General features: G+C 40.9%; 1 protein-coding gene across 3 annotated transcripts in view; it reads left to right on the top strand.

The window, feature by feature from the left end:
• Nucleotides 1-22,713, top strand: part of RERE (arginine-glutamic acid dipeptide repeats) — a 429,896-nt gene that overhangs the window by 189,726 nt on the left and 217,457 nt on the right. For 2 of the 3 annotated variants that reach the window (XM_032610678.1, XM_032610670.1), the window contains exons 3-4: nt 10,531-10,601; nt 19,795-19,920. In XM_032610678.1, coding sequence (XP_032466569.1) covers nt 10,531-10,601; nt 19,795-19,920 — 197 coding nt within the window. The remainder of the gene's footprint in view (nt 1-10,530; nt 10,602-19,794; nt 19,921-22,713) is intronic. The other variant, XM_032610681.1, reaches the window with a different exon arrangement.

Below are 22,713 nucleotides of genomic sequence, written 5' to 3'. Positions count from 1 at the left end.
CAGACACCTTCTAAACTTCAGCTGTTCTTTTCTTAAGGAAGAAGGCAAGAATGAAATTATGCTCAGCTAGCAGTCTCTGTTACAGGGGGTAGAAAACAAGTTCAATTAAAATTATTGAAGACATATAGTTATTTGTTTTCATGTCTGTCTCTAATATTAGATGGTGAACATGTCAAGGGAAGGACAGTATTTTTATTCACTTCATTATTTCTAGTGCTTAGCTGGTGGTGCCCGTAAGTCTGTGTGTGAATGTTTTATGAGCTTATGATTCTGTTCCTTTAGAATATATTTATCTTCTTTCCTTAGCTCTAATGTAATCTTGACAAGATTTGCCTGTTACCGCTTTGGTTGAAATGGAGAGGTCTCATCCCCCCTCTTCCGGTCAATGTTCCGATTTATTTTGTCTCAGCAGATGTTCAGAACATGATTTTTTTCAAGGTACAAATTACAAAAAGTAAAACTCTCATTAAGTGTTACATTGGCCCAGAGCAGCTGCACTCACCTGTTGAAGTGTGTTGAGTAGTTTCATACAGAGCATCCAGAGCTTCTTACGGCCTGAACAATAAATGAAGTCTTCTCATCTCATTTCAGGATTCAAGAGGAACTTGGATATTTTAAATCCTGCTGCCTTGCTCAGATCTTTGCTAATTTTGATTATAAAAGTGACAGGTGGATGGCAGATTACCAGACAAGATCCTGCCACCGCCCTCCCCCCAATACTTTTTAGCCTGAGAATGATGTATATTGTTAGAAAGCAAAATTATTACATGTAGAATCCTAAGGAGATAGATAATTGCAAATTGTCGTATAGGTGGAACTATTTTTCCCCAGATACCTGTTGAATACTTGTAAAATGATATTTGTAATTCACAGTGGGCTAAAGATCTTTAATGAAAATCTGAGGTCTCAACATTTCAGTCACAGGAAAGTGACGTGATGTTCTAAATTATTCTTAAAATATCTTTAACCTTTGACTTTATTTTAAAAGAAACACATGACCAAACAATAGTAACTACAACAAAACCCCAAATGAAAACAATAATGATTTAAGGGAGAAAAGGAAGAGGTATGGGTAGAGTAAAGAGAGTTAGGGAACAGGCTTCATTTGCCCTTAGGAGTTTATATAAATTAAAGCAAATGATTAAATTTGAGGCCCACTGAAGCTGTAATAGGCTTTGGGTAAGCTAGTCGAATTTCCTGGGGTTTGTTAGATGTCAGCTGTAGTATTAGGAGTGTTTTATTAATCAGCTGCTAACAGGAGAGCACACTCTTCTTTGTCTATAACTTTGTGCATGGTGTTGTGGAGGTGAGATAAGGCAAGACACAAAAGTAGACAAGATTCTAGTCTCTGATCCTTCATTTTATGGGGAGAAATTACACTCATTCAAGTAACGTTATTTGTCAGTAACAGGCAGTGGGTGGGCAATACCAACTGAATTGAACAGACTGTAAGTTGGTGGCGTTGGAGAAGACATGAAGGACCGTGGGAATCTTGATTTGGGTCCTAGAGGTTGGATAGAATTGCAGTAGGACCAAGTGGAGGTAGAGCATCTTTAATAGGGGCAACGGCATGAGAATGGGTCATTATTGGAATGTGGTTATAGGAGAATCAGTAACCAGCTGAGCAGATGTAAACCACCAAGCTGAAAGAAGGACTGGAAAGGATAGCTTGTGGTTTTCCTTTGCTTCTCTTGTTTTTGTGTGAATTGCAGTCTGACAGTCTGTGACCCTGGTGGTTATAGTTTTGGGGCAGCAAATTCTGGATGCTTGCTGTATCTGTGTGGGTATTGATTTGATAAGTTACTCTGAAGGTGCTTTTTCTTTTTTTTTTTTTTTTTTTTTTTTTTTTTGCGGTACGCAGGCCTCTCACTGTTGTGGCCTCTCCCGTTGCGGAGCGCAGGCTCAGCGGCCATGGCCCACGGGCCCAGCCGCTCCGCGGCATGTGGGATCCTCCCGGACCAGGGCACGAACCCGCATCCCCTGCATCGACAGTCGGACTCTCAGCCACTGCGCCACCAGGGAAGCCTTGAAGGTGTTTTTTCTGCACACTTTTTTTCTCCTTTAAGCATCTCTTACACAGCTGTGTGGATGATTAGGTGAAAGACCAATCACTCAATAAGAAAAATCACTCATGGGATTGTTGTCTGGTAAATAAAACTCAGAAGTAAATTTCTATTAAACAGAGTATCAAACTCAAAAGTAATTCAGTACAGTATTTATTAATATGTGCTGTGTGCCCTGTTTGTATGTCTAAATCCATATGGTAAGTTTAGCCCACTTTTTTTTTTTTTAAAGAGTTTTTGTGATGTGGACCATTTTTAAAGTCTTTATTGAATTTGTTACAATATTGCTTCTGTTTTATGTTTTTCGATTTTCTGGCCCCGAGGCATGTGGGATCTTAGCTCCCTGACCAGGGATCGAACCCGTACCCCCTGTATTGGAAGGCGAAGTCTTAACCACTGGACTGCCAGGGAAGTCCCTAGCCCACTTTTAATAAATTTCACTTAATGTTGACATTGTGACTGATTCGAAATGTATAAGAAAACCGTCCAATAGTATGCAGAGAAATATATAAGGTAGAAAATTTTAATCTTCAGTTTTGCTAGCTTAAAAAATCTGAAATAATTGAGCACCTCTCTGACAAACTTTCATTTTCCCAGCCTTTAGTTATAATTTAAGTCCTAACTCTTTCTGGAAAGTTGGTAGTAAATATTTGAGTGGGAAGAAATATTAAAAGAATACGTACATACATTAATCTTACAAGGAAGGCTTATACGATGTAGATGCCTATAAAGTACAAAAATATAATTGGTTTGGCAAATTTTGTAGCTTGATGCTTGAACTGTGGAACAGTTGCTTTTACAAAATTGAGAACTGCAGATTACAATTAACTGTCGTTAATTTCGTTGAGTAGAAATATGTTCCATTTACTGTATAATCAGGAGCCAGGCTTGAATGAGTTTAAATAGATGAAATCTAAATTATACTGACAGTCCATTAAACATTAGCAGAAAACCCGTAGAGAAAATGGATTCACTATGATACCAGTTTATAATAAAATCATTTGCCAAATAAGAATTATAGCCAGGCATTGTGAATTCTCCTGTGTATTTCCAGTGAGCACTGCAAATTGGTTGAACCATTTATTATAAAGCCGAGGCCCCTAGTGTATTGTTTTCTGAAAAGGAGCAGGCAGTGTTGCTTGAAATCTGCTCTGCAGGATGTGACACCAGAAGATCAGACTAGCATTTTGTTTGTCGGCCATGTGGGAAGAGAAGAATCTTCACTGCAGCCTACCTGTCACTGGTTATTTTTTCCTGTGAATACTGGGCGTAGTATTCCTGGAAGTGTTTGAACTCTCTCTGGGTTGGTTTCCTGAATGTACATATTTCAGCTACATTTTAGTTGTAATCTTTGTGTTAAAGACATTTCCACTAGCAGTCATCCTCTACTTAATATGGATTTTATAGCCGAATTTATTTTTGATAGGATTCACTGATTGGAATGAATAGAGTTGTTACCTGCCTTCTCAGGCATTAGAAAGGTGGGTACAGTAGGGCAGCAAGAGTGAGAGTGATCTCGAAATTCCCTTCCCTCACGTCTCTAATGCCCTGAGACACTTTGCTTCACAGGGCAGATGACCATCACTGATTTCGAAAATAGACACCCCCCTTCCTCCCTGCCCCCACCCCAGGCGCCCTTTCCCTTCTCCTAGATTCCTTGTGTCCTCATATGGCACATAGCTACTGCATCTACAGACGCAGTAGAGAGATTGACATCACTTTACTGGAGTTTTGATGTTAAGCTGGCTAGAATCTTTTTCATAGTAGGGATTCAATATGAGTCACAAGGAGGGCTTTTTAAGGAACATTTTCAGAATAAAATGTGGTGATGAGAGTGCTCAGAATGTTCTCTGCTTGAGTAATACAAGTGTCAAACCATAGCTAATATTTAGCGTATCAGTGTAACTAGTAAGATTGCTGCTGCTGGCAGGATGATCTTTCTTTTTTCTTGTTTTACAGAGTTTTCAAGTCCATGTAGCATAGTATTGATTTGGGAATGGGGGGAGGTCTTGCAGCAGTAGTTATTCCAAAACAGTCAGCACCACTTCTTAATGTTAGCAAGATAATTGTCTTGAATCTGTCTTCAGGCTTTTGATGCATTAGAAAATTTTCTAACTCCTAGAGGAGAAGAGAGAAAAATGGGAAATTTAAACAGATTTTCTTTTAGTTTGTTATGACCTGCTTCTCTACCCCCTCCCACCAGCCAACTTGATTTTTCTCATAATTTAATTCCCTGTTGGCATAATAATTCCCTGTTAGCAATGAGGTTGAAGAAAGGTAAATGTTTGCTAAATGTATATAGTGTTGTTTTTAAACAAACACCCGTGTAAAATTTGTAGTACTACTTGGGAATCTGTAGACATGAATACATGGAGTTTAATTTTCATGAAGGTCGAAAAGGAAGGAACCAAGGATATATGTCACCTGAGATATTAGAATCTTTAAGAAGATGTTATCAAGCCAATTTTGGTGACAGTTTTCAGGGTCACAACACAGGAAAAGGGTAAGGACTAACAAGATTTCACTTACAGAGGTGCTGTTTTCCCAATTTTTGTTTGCTTTTCCCTTTTAAGTTCTCCCACTATTCCCAGACAATGCAAATATCCCTTCCCCACAAAAGAATCTGGCAGAAAACTAAAAGTAGGTCATCCTGCAATTGAGTTATTTCTTTCTTTCTTTCTTTTTTTTTTTTTTTTTGGCTGCACTGCATGGCACGCAGAACTTCCCTGACCAGGGATCGAACCCGTGCCCCCTGCAGTGGAAGCGCAGAGTCTTAACCACTGGATGGACCACCAGGGAAGTCATATTTCTTAAAGAAGTATTTATTAGAAAACCGCATCTTTTATGTTGATATTGCTAGAGCATAGCCTTCTTGCTAGGATCTGGTGTAACTTCTTTTCTGTTTTAATATTTTCATTCAATTCATTTGTTCCTCGTGTAGTTTTTGAGTGTCTACCGTGCGGAAGGTAGTAGTACCTCGTTTAGAGAGGTGAGGCGTGGTGACAGGTGTGGCTCTTGTAGAGAGCAGGAAGCAAGATGAGAGGCTCTGATAGAGGCCAGGTGGCGCACGGGGGATTGGGATTCGGGTTTCGGGATTTCAGAGTAGTTGCTAGCGTGGGCATGCGTGCTCATGCACACACACCCTTTTGTGTGTTGGAAATTTGGAAGCATCCATGTTTTAACTAGCAAGATGCTTGTGGACTTTATTCTGCAGTGTTAGACCAGCTGCTGTTAGCTGATGGAGTAGTCAGAGTGTCGACGGTGCAGGAATCCTGTGTAAGAGGAGGGGAAAGCCAGATAGCAGGGCAGTCCCGAGGGCCAACCTCCATGGCCACTGCTGTGCCACCCAGCTGGGTCTCTGGGGCATTTGTTTGTGAGAAAGGCTTTGTTCACGTGTGCTCTTCACACAGAAAGGTTTTCTGTTGGAAATTATGTTAGAGTGGCACTGTCATGCTTTGCAGAGGGGCAAGAGGGTATTGGGTTGGCCAAAAAGTGAAAGTAAGATGTTATGAAAAATGCGAACAAACTTTCTGGCCAACCCAATATTTCTAAGATTAATAGGCAGAAATACGTTCACGGAGAAATTCTTTCCCGGGACAGAGCCCGTGGCTGAGCATCGTCCGCCGCTTGCTTGGTGAGTGGGCAGAGTCAGTGTCCACGGTGCTTGTGCAGAGGCTGTCAGGAAGGATGCTCACAGGCTCTTGGTATTTCAGGATGACAAACTGCCTGATGCTTCAGGCTGTGGTTTTTACCCTTGAGAAGACCCTGCTCTTGTTCTATTTACATAAGGCTGCTGATTTGCTGAGGGTTGAAAAAGCAGAGGGGGCTTTCTTTGCCTGCAGAATCTGCCTTTGCGTTTTGGCTGACTTCCTTCTCTAGCATAGCAAATGCTCTGTTGTTTGCAGATGGCACAAGAGATTCTTGGACACAAAGCTATGTTGAGGTTGTGAGAGACAGCCAGAATCGCCCTGTTCAATATCATTGCCCACATCGTGCACACAGGATTTGAGGCCACTTAATCGTGTGATCCGTTTCCAGGCAGAGGCTACATGTTAGGAAATAAATCTTAACCTAGACCCATGGTTTCATTCGCCGACACCCCTGATAAAGAAAAAAATTTGTTACCCTGTGTTGTTTGGAATAATTGATATTGATGGTAGTAGCCTCACTCGTTTTTTCTGGCCCATTTCGGGCTTGCTGATTTTAAGATTAAAAATATATACGTTTGCCCTGCAGCAGCCGTTAGCTCAATCTGGTAAATATGCATTTTCATATGGGTAATTTTGAAAATGCGCATTATGCACTTAATGGGTCGCATCAGAACTGCTAGCTTGCTTTCTTTTTTAAAGGCTCTTTTTCTTTTTCTCAAAAAAAGGTATCTGCAGTACTTGTGTTGGCCATGGGGAATTTTCAGGTTGAGGATCAATATCCAACGGACTGAAACCAATTTTATAGCCGACTTCAGACAATCCATGCTCCCATAGGTTGCATGAGAAACTGTTGGCAAATCATTTTGGCTTTAAAAGATTGCTGGGCATACCCCAAGTGAGTTTTTTTTTAATGATTTTTTTAAAAATTGGGGTATAGTTGCTTTATAGTGTTGTATTTGTTTCTGCTGTACAACAAAGTGAATCAGCTGTATATATACATATGTCCTCTCCCTCTTGGGCCTCCCTCCCCTTCCCCCCCCCCCCCCCCCCCCCCCGCCCCGCCCCCGTCTCCCCCAGCTAGGTCACCACAGAGCACCGAGCTGAGCTCCCAGGTTCGGACCAGCTCTCTGTTTGACACATGGTAGCGTAGGTATGTTAACCCTAATCTCCCCATTCGCCCCTGCGTCCTGACCACACGTCCGTCCTCTACGTCTGTGTCTCTATTCCTGCCCTGCAGATAGGTTCACCTGTACCATTTTTCTGGATTCCACACATATGCATTAATATACGTTATTTGTTTTTTTGTTTCTGACTTACTCTGTATGACAGACTCTAGGTCCATCCACTTCTCCACAAATGACCCAGTTTTGTTCCTTTTTATATTGACTTATGTTTTCATCATTCCCTTTCCAGATGAAACACTGTATTTTTGTGCTAACTGTAAACATCTATGTAAAGTTATTTTCTTAAATAGCTGCTTAATTAATAAGACAAGAGGGAAATATTTCTGAGTTATATGGCCTTATTTAACCTTGTGTTGAAAATCATTAAGAGCAATAATAAGTAGACTTTTGTGTGTGTTTGAGACTTAAATTCCAAATTGTTTTTAGGATGTATTCTCTTTTAGTTAGATCCTCCTATTCTTTATGGGAGGGTTAAAAAGAAAAGTTTGACTCTACAATAAGTTTTCATGCTTTCATTTTTAAAAATGATTTAGAAAAATCAAATCAAAACAATGTATTTTTCCCTATTCCTATGGCAAGTTTGACATGTGAAAAAATTTAATTCATGTCAAGAATTTTAATAACTTCTGATCTTGGTCATTGTGTGTTTTATGACCATTTATGTAAAATAAACTCTAAGTGTTGTCACTTAATTTTGAAGATAAGTTCAGTCAGACCTTTTCACATAAAAGTTTCAAAATACTGATAGAGATCACTTGATGCAGTGACCTGCTTTACATATTACTAGCCTTGTGCATTGGAATCTCATATCTGGGTTTATAGCTTTGGATCAGTTTGGGTTGCCACGATAACGTTTTAAACAGAAAGAGGTGACTTTTTATCTAGTAATAAGGCATTGATAAGTAAACGTGGTAATTCCATATGTTAGGTTTGTGGATCTACTCTCTTCCACTACCTTATCCCTCATGGCAGCGTTCCTCAGGCCAGGGCTGCAGGGCAGCCTCCAGTAAGACCACGGAGAAGTGTTTAGGCAAAGGGATATCAGTAGTTGTCCTTGACATCCCAGCATATTCCTTTCCTTTCTTCTCTAACAGATATATGTTCAGAGATAATCATTTAGATAATCATTAGAGAGAATCATTTTCCTGAATGTAAATTTGTTGTTGAGAAATGAAAGAATATAGATTCTCTCTCCTATTCTGGAAAGCTTTTTAATATACAAGTTAATACCTACTTTATATAAGAGGGTTTATAGTAATAATGATTCTGTTGATTATGAAAAAAGAATATTAAGCTTTTCATTGTGTAAAAAGAATAAAGCTATTCATAATCCTCACTATCTAACCATCTGTCATTGATTTCAGTTCTGTCTACTGTTACCAACACCAGTGTCAGACATTAGTCCCTGGGGCGGGGGGTGAATGCAGAAATTAATAAGTTTGGTTTCTTTGAGCTCAAAATTGATAGTGAAGTAGACAGTGCAGACCATCTGACTGCCAAATAACTGACCACACAGGGGGATGTAAGTTGTCAACTTTGTATAAAGGAAAGGAAATCTTACATCAAGGAGAGGAGATGTTGTTTCTTTACAGAGGAGTCATGAGAGTTTACTGCCACTGGAGGTAACTCATTGTAAGGTTGCAGGTGCTTGTAAGAATAAAGGAATAAAGAAGGTTTGGTATGGATGGGGTACGGGAGTTGGTGTTTCTTTAAGGCAGTGCCGCCTAGGGGAGGGCGAGATGTGATGTGGGATCAGACCATCGAATACAGCAAGTTTTTTTTTGTCACATGAGCTTTAAGAAAGTGGAGATCATTAGTTAGGAAGGGACCTGTTAGTTTTGAAGTCAGTGAACAGTAGCTAGGTATGACAGTGTTACGTTATGAGATACAGAAAATACTTCTGTAGGAGGTGATAGGAAGAAGAGGGCATATGGGCTGTGATTTGTGTTCAGGTGAGATGAGTAAACAGTGGATGTCTAGAGATGTGAAGTGCTGGTAGTGGGTACAACAGGGATTGGAACACAGAAATTAAGAACCTTGAGTTGTCCCCACACTGTGCAAGTCGGAGCTACAGTTTTTATTTAGGGAATGGGTTTCTTCAGTTTTTCCTTGAACAGCAAGTTAGGGCTTAGGTAGAGAACTCTCTGCCACAGTGGGAAGAGATCTCTTCTTTGTCCCTTAAGGTGATCAGCGTGTTAAGTGCATGTTGCCTGAATGTTGAACAGTTTTTTCCCAGCATCCTGGACTTTGGAACAAGATAGAAAGCTCAGTCAGCAGTTCATTCCTGAGCTGCTGTTTTATATGGATTCAGAGATCTGATTGCTGTTGTTGAGCCTACATCTGAGTAGAGAAATCTATTGGGAAATTCTGGATGCCTAAATGATTGACTTTCAGAAGTCTTCTTTTTCTGTAATGACTTCGGGCTACAAGAATCCTGATATCTTTCAGAAAGTTTCTTGGAAGGCAGTGGCCTTTAGTCTTCTTTGTGTCTTTCTTCCTGTTCTGCCTCTTAGTGGGTCTGCTAGCGCCTGTGGTGGGACTAGAATTTCCACTGGATCGAGGGCTCCAAACCTCTGCTCCTTTGCTTTTTGCTGGGGAGGGTGTTGTTAGCATGCATGAAATGAAGAAGTAGAGGAACCTGCCCCTGTTCTCAAGCATCTAGAGTTATTCTAAGACACATTTGTTGTGAAGGGTCATGAGGAAGGATGAAACATATGGCATTTTAAACGTGGGCATTACGGTCACTCTCCCTAGAAAATTAGATTGACTGCAGGTGCCTTTACTTCTGAGTCTTCGCTTGTAGTGTGGAGAGTTTTTACATTCCTTTATAGTCACTGCTTCCCTTAAAATCATTGCGTCTTAAAAAAAAATGTGTCTTAACTGATCATTTAAAAAAATAACCTTTAGACTCCAGCTGTTGAGAGCATCAAAAATAATTACCCAGCCACTGCCATGTCAGATGTAATTTACGAAAGTGCCCTTCTTCCCTGAGGAAAATCTAATTTGGTTTACTTCATTCCATCTCTGATTGGCTGCCTTGGTTTTCTTTACTATTAGAAAATATGTTCAGGTTAAAATTTAATAGAAAGTTATCCATAAGATACTAGATTGGTTTTCTTTTTCTTCATGTGTGTGAAAAGGTCGTTGTAATAGCATGTTCAAGCTAGTCTTTACGTATTTCACTTATTTCCTCACAAAATATTTATTAAAAATAAAGCAGCACTTGGCAAAGCTGTTTCTCTTTGTGAAGACAGGGAGCATCTATCTGAGTAATATATTCAAGATTTTGTCTTGGTGTGTAACCTTGAGCAAGTAATTCCCTTTATTGAAGTTTCTCCATCTGACTATGGATAATCTCATGGGATTCCCACTCCCCCTTCTTCAGGGATGCTGGAAACAATAATTGAGGCTTTATCAAGTTATTTAAATTATCAGAAAGTGGTCAAAAAGAACCCAAGAGCTGTTTTCCTTTAGCTTAAAATTATTTGTCATTTAATATCACCTTTAAAAATTTATTTTCTATAAAAGGCATGTGCTTTGTCATTTATTTATTTATGCAGTGGCTTTATGGGCCCTGTCTTTGATCCATTAAAGGTAAATGCCATTGTTTTAAATTTTCTTTTTCTTTTAAAGACTGTGTGTATATCGAGAGTCGGAGGCCAAACACACCGTATTTCATCTGTAGCATCCAAGACTTCAAACTGGTAAGCATCTTTTCATGTGCTGTTGATCCTACTCTGTACCTTCTCTTTTCCCAGTTCCACTGGCTGTCTCTTTTGATTGCTTCTCTATCATATTGACTTGGTAACCAGTTCACCTCTGAGTGCTGACTGCCTGGTGACTGCAGCACTCAAAATAAGGCAGTAATCAGCTTTATAACACTAAGTGTAAACAAATGTTTCTGAAGTTTTTATTCATTTAGTAGCTGTTCTGACAACAATTTCAGAGATTCCCTTGAGCTCCTATAGTAGCTCATTTTTTCTCAGCCATTGTGAAGAACCTGATGTAAAATAGACTTTGGATTTAATGATGAATTGGGGGAACAAAGAGAATATAAATGGGCCAGAGATGATTATTTTCTGTGGCAATTGTAATTTACTTAGGTATTTTAAGCAAATATGGAGTGTATCTTGAACCTTTTCTGGGTGTCTCCCGTGGTGGAGGTCGGGGAAGGAAGTTTGGCTTGGGAATGATATAGCTACAGTACTTTCTCATTAAAAAGTACTTAGGTACTTTTACTTTCACAGGTACCTAAGTGCCAATATTGCCCAGTATGAAATCTCTTGTTTTTAGACTACTGGTTCTCACACTTGGGGCTTTGGATCCCCTGATATCCGTAGAGATTTTGCAGAGGTCTGTAAATAAGCATTCTCAGTCTCAAATAAATTAAATAAATATACTTCACACGTGTTTGTACAACTGCTTTTCAAATGTATTAATATGCTGCTGTGATTTTAAAAATTAACTTATTTAATGAAAGTACAGAGTTAAGAATCACTTTATTATGTATTTTCCTCAAGCAGTTGTTATGTGAAGTGCTATCGGAGTAGTGTCATTTGGGGAGTCTTTTGAAACATTTAGATGTTAAGAAAGGATCCTGTACAGTAAGTCGCCTACATACGAACGAGTTCCGTTCAGAGAGTGCGTTCCTAAGTCCAACAAAGTTAGCCTAGGTATACCCAACTAACACAATTGGCGATATACCACTGCTTTTACGCTTGCTTGCAGACATCCTGGGCTTGAAATAATGATACTGTACTACTGTATACTGTACTGTACAGTAAAGTACTCAAAAGCACAACCACTTGTAGAGGATGCACGCACATGACAATGTACGCCAGACACATGCACTAACTTACGTGATTGCACATGTGAACGCACGTTTGCATCTTTGAAAGGTCGCAACTTGAAGGTTCGTATGTAGGGGACTTATTGTACTTGAAGGTTGTGAACCACTGTGTACATTCTTAGGTCTGGAGAAATCCTAATTCTTCAGCTTTGTAGAGATATGTGTCAGTATCTGTGAAAGCCAGCCATTATTTCCAAAACGCTTTGTAACTTTTGATAATACTTGTGCTCTGACATACATTGTATGTGACATTTCAGCCTAAAGAAAAGTAGTGTAGTCTGAACTCTGCCTCTCCTTTTTTTTTTTTTTTTTTTTTTTTTGTGGTACGCGGGCCTGTCACTGTTGTGGCCTCTCCCGCTGCGGAGCGCAGGCTCAGCGGCCATGGCCCACAGGCCCAGCCGCTCCGCGGCATGTGGGATCTTCCCGGACCGGGGCATGAACCCGTGTACCCTGCATCGGCAGGTGGACTCTCAACCGCTGCGCCACCAGTGAAGCCCTCCTTAGTTTTTTTTTTTTTTTTTTTAATGCATTTTAAATGACTCCAAATGTCCAGTTAGTATATGCGATTGAGTTAGTTAAAAAGTTGCATGCCATTTATTTTTCTTTGTTCAAAAATTATCACGTAAGTAATAACATGCTTTTTGCTACTTTAAAAGAAAGTAAAATGGGCCATTTACTGCTAAGATTTCTTTATTCTTGGTAGGCTGCTTTTACCTTCTAGTTTTACAAGGTGGCCTTGCGGTTTAATCTTGTAAATCACATGCTTTCTGCTCAGATTTTATGTCAACATGAGGTTTTACCATTTTTTAGAGGTCTTTGCTATTTATTATATGTTGCCTTCCAAAGACTGTTTTTTACAGACGCTGCACTGACATCTGCAAATCTGGGCGGTGGCCTTGTTTCCGGAAGAGTTTTCTTTTGCTAGTGGTGCTGCTACTGCTCTTTCCCTGCTCGTTGTCTTTGTGTGTGATCTTTACCAGATGTAATACCACCACACCATGGAAAAGACAGCCGTGAAATAAAACGGCAGAGATTTTCCTTCTACCTATTAGAGTCTGAGCCCCTTTTGTACAATGTTTCCACGTCAGCAGGTGCCTTCATGTTTGAATGGTGTCTCTTATGAAATGCTGATTACAATGTGATAGTTGCTGTTCAGGGCAGAGGTTCCTGCTGAGCTACAGTAATTGCTCAGGGTATTAACAGCAATAAAAGCAGAAACTTCTGTCATCAGGATTGGTCTAGTACAGCACATTAAAGCTGTCTGCAGAAACAGCGTGGGAAGTGGGGTGCTATAGGTTTAGATACCTTTTTCTAAGTCACTTACTGCTATGAGAGATGTTTTTGTTTGAGTTCTGTATTCAGCACGTATTCACAGTTTCTGTGTAAGAATAACAGGGATGTTGAAGACATATTTGCTCCTGGAAGGGATGTGTTTGTTGTCTGGATAGCCACTTCCTTTCCTTGTTTCTCAGTACTACTTCCAAAAAGATAACCTAATAGATAAGAATAATCATAGACGTCTTTTCCTTCTGCTTAACCTATAAGGGGAAAAGATGAACAGAAGGAAATGTTCTTTGTTTCTTTGCAAGATTTCAAGAAGAAGAAATTGGAGTTGGTTTTGCCCACAGCAGATACCATGCATGGCAAGTGGAACAGTGGAAAACAAAAACCCAATAGCTTTGACACGTTGTTGATTAGTTATGTATTTTATCTTTTTATGGTTTGAGGTTTAACTGAGAGATGTATTTCTTTGTTTATACCATAAATTAGAATCAGTCCTTTTAGCATGGTGAGTTTTGAGAACAAGATGTGTTTTGGGACTGTCAGAGGCACTGGGTGAACAGGAAGGGCAGGAAGGGGAGAAGGGCAGGAAGCTGGGAGAAGCAGAGGATTTCGGAGCAGCTGTGCATAGAGAGAGAGAGAGAGAGAGAGAGAGAGAGAGAGAGAGAGAGAGCGCGAGAGCACGAGTGCTCTCCCTGAGTCCTGCTGTATTGGTGCTTCTTCCCGTTGGATTCTTAGATTATCCTATTGTCTCTCCTGAGTAGAGGGCTCTTGGGCCAGCTTGAGCAGATCTCTAGTAAGCATGCATAACTGAAAGAGCCTGCTATCACATCTGCATATGCTGTGCTCCCATAGCTTTTCTAGGTCACTGTGTTTGCTTTGAGGGTTTTGTTCCCGAATGAGTCACTGTCACCACGGAGCAGTATAACCCAGAGTGCAGTTAGGAGCGTTTTGGGTTATCACCAGTGCCTTCGACAGGCATTTGTCGAAAGCCTACTTCGTGTTCTTTGTTGAGCGCAGCACCATAAGGGGGACTGAAGAATCTAAGATATAGTTCCTTCCCTCAGTGATCTTAGCTTGTGATTGGACAGACAGTGGCTGTGGTGTTACTGGATGTCAGCCCTCTTTGGGGAACCCTGAACAGGACTGATGTGGAGGAAGCCATTCACGTAATGTCCTAAGAACAAGATTCCTAACTTTTACTAAAAAACAGTAAGATTCCATTTTTATAGAAGTCCAGGCCTTAGCATAATAGAATTAATTTGCTATCTAGAAATAATCATGGATTCTGAGAATGCTTAACAAGGAGATTATTGAGATTAGTGGTTTCCATTCAGCATAACACCAAGGATCCTTGTTCCTTGTCTGGCTCTAATAGTGGTGCTTCGTACCTAATTCTTCATTCACAGTTAAGTAGTTGAAGCCATTCCTCTAATACTCTGCATGGGAATTCTGTGTGGATTCCTAATGAGTTTCTGTCGTTTGTTAAATAGAAAAAATATGATGTTTGTTTCCTTGAGTTATATAATTATCAGTTCTTTAGCTGTTACATGAGATGAATTTTCAGGTCGGATAGGTAATTATTACAAATACTATTTTGAGCAGATACCATTGATTCATTTTTGCTCCTATTTGGCCTAGTAAAATGTAATTGTCTTTAAAATTAAACCTGACATTCCTTAGAGTTGGGGATACGTCTTTTGTGATGTTAGGCTATTTCCAGTTGGCTTTTTAGGGCTCAGTGTGTTGTCACTGCCCTGCACGGGTGCATGTGCTCTTGTGTCGTTTCTGTCCCTAACAGCATACATTCTCAGTGCTGACTTTGAACATGGAGTAGTGGAGGGCGCCTGCCACTTGTTACCTTGGGGAAGGCACATCTCCATTGCTGCTGTGAGTGGGGGGCCGAGCTCGTTAAGGTGCAGCACCATGTACACCTCTTCGTTTCACAGTCAAATGTGAGCAGCTGGGGGAGGAACATTTGGAGTTTGCTTCCAGTTCCTGGTCTGTACCTGTAACCCTACGCAAAGGCTGGTCACCCCAGTGCAGCAATCAGGGTCTTCAGCTTAGGTTCCACTTACCGTTGAAATTGCCTTCTCTCCACCAAATTGAGTTTCTCAGAAGTGTATTAAAAGCAAGAAGCTGCTTTTCCTTCTTTAAAATGAAAACTTACTGAGAATAAGTAATCATATCTTCTCGTTTTTTTTGTTAGAGGCCTTTACATAGATAATGCTGGGAGATAAGGGAGGTTTCGTTAACATGCACTCTTGTGTACATACGTGTGTACACACAATGAGTTAATTATCATTTATGTATTATACACCACAGTTATTTAATCCCACCTTGGTTGATGTGACCACTCAGCACAGAATGTATGGTGTATGGGCATTCAGGAAATGGGCATCATTTTAATATTAGGTCAGCCTTGTATTGAAAACTTTTTGGGGTGGGGGACAGGAAATCTGCATTAATTTGAACATGGCTAATTCAGAATTTTAGATGTGATTCTGGGACTGAGTTGGGGGATGGTAGAGTGCATGGGTTGGGAGCTGGACTTTGACATCAGCTGGTCTGTTTCATCAGTTGCTATCTTCCATGACCTTGGGCAAGACACTAACCTTGCTGTACTTACCTATGAAGTTGGGATATAAAGCACCTACCTTGCAGATGGGTTGTTTTTAGATTAAAAGATCAAGCCTACAAAGTGGATAGTGCAGTGCCTGGGCCATGGGATGATCGTGACATTGACATTGAGTTGGTGCTCTAGGTTTAAGCTTTGTAAGGGCAGATACCACCACGTCTGTTTTACTCATTGATGTATATATACATTGCCCATATAAGATCCATACTAAATATTTACTGAATATTGAATGAAGTTACATTTCAGTGGAAAAAAATTGACTGGATAAAGTTTTCAAAAATCTTTAGTAGTTGTTTGATACAGTCCATGCATTAACTACAAATTAACCTTCCATTTATTAAACAGGCCAAAGAGATCTGCTTCGTTACCTTTAGTTAGCCTGCAATGTGTAGTATTTTATATATTTAAATAATAAAATTCTAAAAATATGTTAAACCTCAGTTTTAATTTTCTTCAGGAAGTTTATGTGAGTGTAGCCAAAGTCATAACATTTTTTAGGCATTCTGTTTCGAATTTTCTATGTCACTGACTTCTAGCAAAGATAAACGAGGACTTAGTCTATATGTAAACATCCCAGAGAAGGCCAGCAGATATGAAAAATGCCATAGGATGTGATGACTTGTTTCCGTGTGAAACAGTAGCTGTTTTCTCTTTTGGTTTTTTTATAGTCCCTCAAGTTAGGCCTGCAGAATTGAGTCTATTTGTAGTTTCTTTTTCTCTTTACCCTCTTTGTTCATTCCCTGTAAAAAGGTCAGTACCACTTGGTTACAGCTTTGTGACTTGAGTGTAGTGTTGGATAATGAAGTGAAGACTTTGAAGTTTGTTATCAAGTGTTCTCAGTTTATGGAGTGAGGAGTTACATCTTAGTGGAAAGTACAGCAGAGACAGTTCTTTAGAAAGAGTTGTTCCTTTGTTAGTTTAATTGTTCTCACCTGTCAGGAGTGGGTGCATCGGTGGGACAGTGCTCTTATACAGTGATTTCTAGGTCAAGAAAAAGTTGGAGAAAAGAAGGAAATTTTGCCATTTGCAACAACATGAATGGACTTGGAGGGTACTTTGCTAAGTGAAGTAAGTCAGACAGAGAAAGACAAGCACTGTATGATATCACTTTAGTGTGGAATCTAAAAAATACAACAAGCTAGTGACTATAATTAAAAAAAAAACAGACTTACAGATATAGAGAACAAATTAGCGTATCAGTGCGGAGAGGGAAGAGGGGAGGGGCAAGATAGGGGTAGGGGATAAAGAGGTACAAACGATTATGTGTAAAATAAGGTACAAGGATATATTGTACAACGGGGAATATACCGAATATTCTATAATAACTGGAAATGGACTATAATCTTTAAAAACTGTGAATCACTATATTGTATACCCGTATCTTATATAATATTGTACGTTGTATATACTTCAATTAAAAAAATAAAAGTAAAAAAGGGAAAAGGTTTGAATTACTGATTTGGTGCTAGAGTATTCCTCTAAAGGCCACACCTTCCCCTACCCCCACCTTCTTTGTTTAAAATAAAGGTCATGGTTGCTTAGTTGCTATCGATAAGCATTGTGATAAACTATAATGGGGTATTGAGCTTCCTCCATGCTGTGTTTGGAGTAACCCACCAATAATACATATATGTGCAAGGATTAAATGTCCTTTTCATGTTGGAATTTGAAGTTTATAACTTTGAGAGTGGGATGCTATCGCTTAGCCCTGAGTTTGATGGGCATAGTCAGATGCTGCGTTGTTGGGTATCTGCTGTGCCTGACCCCCACCTCCACCCCAGTTATAGGACAATCATGTTGAAAGTTATTCTGAATCACCACGGCCTCTTCGCATGATACGAGTGTCAATTAAGTGGAAGGAAGTGGTGACACAAGTGAAAATCAAAGCGAGGCTTTGGGAATAAGTAATCTCAGAACATCTCATTGGTTCCATTTACTTAGCTTCTCAGTGGTCTGTTTTCACTCATGGCTGACAGTCATCGTAGGCCACGTGGTATTTAAAGTTTTAATGGTTCACGATTACTGTGAAGTTGGGTAGTTCATTTTCTCCTAATGTATTTGGATTTTAGGACTCGAAGAAATCACTTAAAAAGTTTAATTATATTTACTTCATAAACGATCTAAAAATGTTATTTTAATGGTAAACCTGTTCTCTATATGTAAAATTTTTTCAGTGCAGAAAACTCTAGGTATTCTGATGTTTTAAAAAAGGAACTTAAGAACGTTTGAGACGATCTGATATTTGCAGAGCGCTGCTGTGCAAGAATACTGGTAAAATCTTGTCATTCCAACTCTTATTTCTTAGAACTGGAAATTTGTAATTTGTGTATATGTGGTTGTTTGTGTTAAGGACCAACTCAAAATTATAGAAGAAAAAATCCATTAGAAGAAACGAAAGAAAATTAGGGCAACTGAGATCCTGTCAGCGTTTTCTGATTCATAAGTAAGAATAATGAAATGCTTTGAAATGATGCCTTTTTTCATGTTTAAAATGTTTTAATAATTACTTGAACTTTTGCACATTAAGTAATGCCAACATGCTTAGAAATGCTTCGCCAAGTGTCTTTCTGTTTGAAACCCTTGATTTGAATGAATAAGGATTTGAGTGGTCTGATTAACTCCTAGTGCAAGAGATTAACCACAGGTTCATTTTTATTTGATGCTTATATTAAAAGATCTTGAGTATACTGTACATTCTAGTGCACAGTTGAATCTTTGATTAGAAATTCGCAGTGCTGGTATGGGGAGGTGGGAGGTGTGTGGTGGAGAAGGCGATGGCTGCTAACACTTGCTGTCCGTGCAGGTCATGTATATTTACTGTCCGTGGGGGCAGTGGGAGTCAGAGACTGGCCGCACAGGAAGCATATATGGTGTGGGAGCCCGGGATGCTCTAGAGGGTCGTCTGTAGAGAAAGAAAAGAACAGAAAAGAAAAGCATGATGATAAAGACATGCCCAAGATTAGCTCTTTTTCTTGGGATTTATCTATTTTGTTTGTTTTCAGAGAGACATAAAAAGAAAATAAGTAGTTGATGGAGCATATTAAAATCTTGGACCACAGGAAGCTGTTAGAGAGTGATTCTTAGCTTTTTGAAATGAATTATATGTATCAGGACTCCCTAAAAATGATTTAATATGAAAAGTTTGCTTACCTGTAATTTAAAAACCATCTTAAGAACAGAAATTCACATAAGTATTTGGATTTTATGGGGTTTTTAGTTCATTAAAAACAACATGAAATTGGATTGGTTAGGTTTTGGGAAATGTTACGTACTCCCTAGAGTTTTTGAAAAGGGACATACTCAGACTGTCATCTGAACTATCTTTTTTTTGGTACTTATCAGGACTGTGCTGGCTTTCAGAAGTTGCTCTTTAATATTTTGCTGGTTTTAAATGTTTTAAAAGTTTCTTTAAAAAAAAAAAAAAGACATATGGTACATACCAAACTGGTTTTGCCCCTAAAAGAAATAATATCTTTCTTGAACTTTATGCTCCAGTCTTGTTCATTACATTTACCTTGTGAGTAAATTAAAGCTTGTTTGAATGGTGTCTTCTTTTTCCACTGGTGTTAAGCCTTTGTATGTTACCTTATCTTTAGCTTTACAAAATTAAACTAGGACTTTGAGAAAATGGTAGGATCTTTCTTTGAAGCCCCTGCCCCCAGTACCTTGAGCATTTCCTTCTGAAGTACCTGTCCTATGCCTCTGGCATCTCTCCTTAGAAACTCTTCTGAAAGCTCAGTTTGTCCACTGGTGGTTTATTTTATAGTCATGTTTATCTGACACCATTGCATTTTTGTTTTTGTTATAAGCAAAGCATGCCACTGTCACGGTGCTTTGACACTGTGTCACATCTTAACTTGGTTATTTTGAGGGGCACACACCATACCGCTTTATGACAGGCCCATACTGAGAGTGTGGAGCCAGAGGGTCGTATGTTCACGCTGGAGAAAGGAAGCAGCTCTGACTGATGTGTGGAGTTTAACTTTAGTGGCAGAACAGGCTCGCTGAGACTTCAGAGGCCACCTGCTAAAGGATTTGTTCAGCTGCCTGCTTGTGTGCTGAGTGCCCCTAGTAACCAGGGTATGAGAGGACATTGGGCCTGTTAACTTAAAACTTTTTTCTCTTTTAGGTCCACAACTCCCAGGCCTGTTGCAGATCTCCACCTCCTGCTTTGTGCGACCCCCCAGCATGCTCTCTGCCGGTGGCAGCACAGCCGCCACAGCATCTTTCTGAAGCCGGGAGAGGGCCTGTAGGGGTAAGGAGAATCCCGTTTTTAAAAGCTCTCAATATTTTATATCCCACAGGGTATAAAATAGGAATATCACCTCCCTCCCCAGAGCCCCTTTAAAAGTGTGCTGTATCGTATGTGTTCTTAAAGGAGTAACAAGTACACGCACAGAGGAAGCAAAATACGGGACTTGCCTTACCCCTCTAGGACAGTTCCAGAAGTCGGGGGGCTTGGTGGTGGAGGGGTGTTGGCACCAGCAGAGAGCATGCTGGGCCGCTGCAAGGAGCAGGAGCTGGCAATCAGCAGCGAGTATGGACGTTGGCGACTGAAATAGGGGAAAAGGGGGTAAGTCTGAGTCCGCGTGCGGACTGCACCTTTCCCCAGGATCACCGGGGCTTGTGGCCCGTGAGTCTAAACTGTATGGACGTTGGCGACTGAAATAGGGGAAAAGGGGGTAAGTCTGAGTCCGCGTGCGGACTGCACCTCTCCCCAGGATCACCGGGACTTGTGGCCCGTGAGTCTAAACTCTATGGACGTTGGCGACTGAAATAGGGGAAAAGGGGGTAAGTCTGAGTCCGCGTGCGGACTGCACCTTTCCCCAGGATCACCGGGGCTTGTGGCCCGTGAGTCTAAACTGTATGGACGTTGGCGACTGAAATAGGGGAAAAGGGGGTAAGTCTGAGTCCGCGTGCGGACTGCACCTCTCCCCAGGATCACCGGGGCTTGTGGCCCGTGAGTCTAAACTGTATGGACGTTGGCGACTGAAATAGGGGAAAAGGGGGTAAGTCTGAGTCCGCGTGCGGACTGCACCTCTCCCCAGGATCACCGGGGCTTGTGGCCCGTGAGTCTAAACTGTATGGACGTTGGCGACTGAAATAGGGGAAAAGGGGGTAAGTCTGAGTCCGCGTGCGGACTGCACCTTTCCCCAGGATCACCGGGGCTTGTGGCCCGTGAGTCTAAACTGTATGGACGTTGGCGACTGAAATAGGGGAAAAGGGGGTAAGTCTGAGTCCGCGTGCGGACTGCACCTTTCCCCAGCATCACCGGGGCTTGTGGCCCGTGAGTCTAAACTGTATGGACGTTGGCGACTGAAATAGGGGAAAAGGGGGTAAGTCTGAGTCCGCGTGCGGACTGCACCTTTCCCCAGGATCACCGGGGCTTGTGGCCCGTGAGTCTAAACTGTTCGGGCTGCTGCCCTCTCCGGTGACCTTCGGTAGAGTATTGCTCAGAGGTAGCTGGGCTTTTCTGCAGGGCCGGATACAGAATAAACGTTTGAAAGGCTTGGGCTGGGGAGTAGATGGAGTGCTCTCAGCTGTACCCCGGCAAATCCTCTGTTACCTGGTGATGATGTGGGGCGTTACGTGAGGTGAAGCAGGATGCAGTGTCTTCAGCTCTTTGTCCCCTGGAGCACAGGGCCTGGTGTTAGTGATCCATGAGGGTTACTTTTGTGCCGTGTGCCTCACCTTTTCTGGAAGCTCGGTGTACACACCTGTCTTCATTCTCCTTCCTTCATGAGGATTTAATGCTCAAGTTCTCTGAAGGACAGGTGTTTATTGTTCTGATTGACCGCTGCTAGTCACTAAAGAAGGTTAAGACTGTCTTTCCCTTGTTTTACCTAATCTGACCCTGGGGCTCAAACTCATGCTTGATTAGGAAATAACACAAGAGAATAGCCCTCGTACATGCATGCACAGATCCAGATACTGGCAATATGCAACGACTTGTTCACTTGCCGTGTAGCATATTAGTATCTTGAGACTAGGAAAAGAGAGCGCTCCCGATGGCCTGTAGCAGCGCTTGGGAAAGTTTTGGGAAGGTAGCTAGGTACTGAGGAGCCGGGTGTGTTTTTGGTACACCAGTAACACGTGGGCAGGCAGAGTGGAGGAGCTCGCCAGGTGTACGTGTCAGCCTGTCCTTATAAGCAACGTAGGCAGTGAGCCTGGTGAAGCTGGGAGTTGTGAGAAGATGCCGCAGGACGTCAAAGAAGAGCACAGGTTAGTGGGTCCTGGGAGGCAGAGGTGGGGATCCCAATGGGGCCGGATCATTGAGGGTCTGAAAGGTTAGACAAGGTGACATTTTATGTTCTAGGCCGAAGAGAGCCTTTGCAGGCTTTTGTATTGCGGGCAGGCCGATCTGCAGATCACTGCTTAAGAAGATTCATTGGGTAGAGTGTGGAGTGGGGAAAGACTGTAAAAGTTCCAATTAGGTGGCTAGGACTGTCATCCATGCATAAAATGAAGAGGACCAAGACAACGGAGATGGGACATTAATAATTGTAATAAAATCAGGAATAATTGTCACAACATTTTCATGTTTAGATAGTTGCCACTGTAATTTATCAAGAATTAGACCAGAGAGAAAGGTTCACATTATGGAAGCCTTGGAAGTCTTGATATAATAGCCATTCACAATGGAAGATAAAACCCAACGTAGTGGATAAAAATCTAATTTTAATCCCTGGAGAGATACTGACAGCTTAAGGGACAAATTAGCAGAGTCCCAACTTGACTGCATACTTCAAAAGCTTCAGCCTTTACCAGTTACCATCGTGTGTGTGTGTGTGTGTGTGTGTGTGTGTGTGTGTGTGTGTGTGTGAGAGAGAGAGAGAGAGAGAGAGAGAGAGAGAGAGAGAAATGGTTATCTTTCAGGCCAATATTATCTTTATTCTCTAATCAGTGTCAATGTCATTGTTAGACTGTTTCATTTACTGCAATACCCACTAACCAGGATTTGCTGAATGGTTTTAAAGTTTTGCCCATAATTGATATGTAGTAAACTTTTTATATTAGCATTAGTGATGACGAGTATTTATTTTTTTAG

The sequence above is a fragment of the Phocoena sinus genome, chromosome 1, assembly GCF_008692025.1.
Source record: "Phocoena sinus isolate mPhoSin1 chromosome 1, mPhoSin1.pri, whole genome shotgun sequence".
Classification (NCBI taxonomy): Eukaryota; Metazoa; Chordata; class Mammalia; order Artiodactyla; family Phocoenidae; genus Phocoena; species Phocoena sinus.
This window is presented reverse-complemented; position numbering and strand designations above follow the sequence as displayed.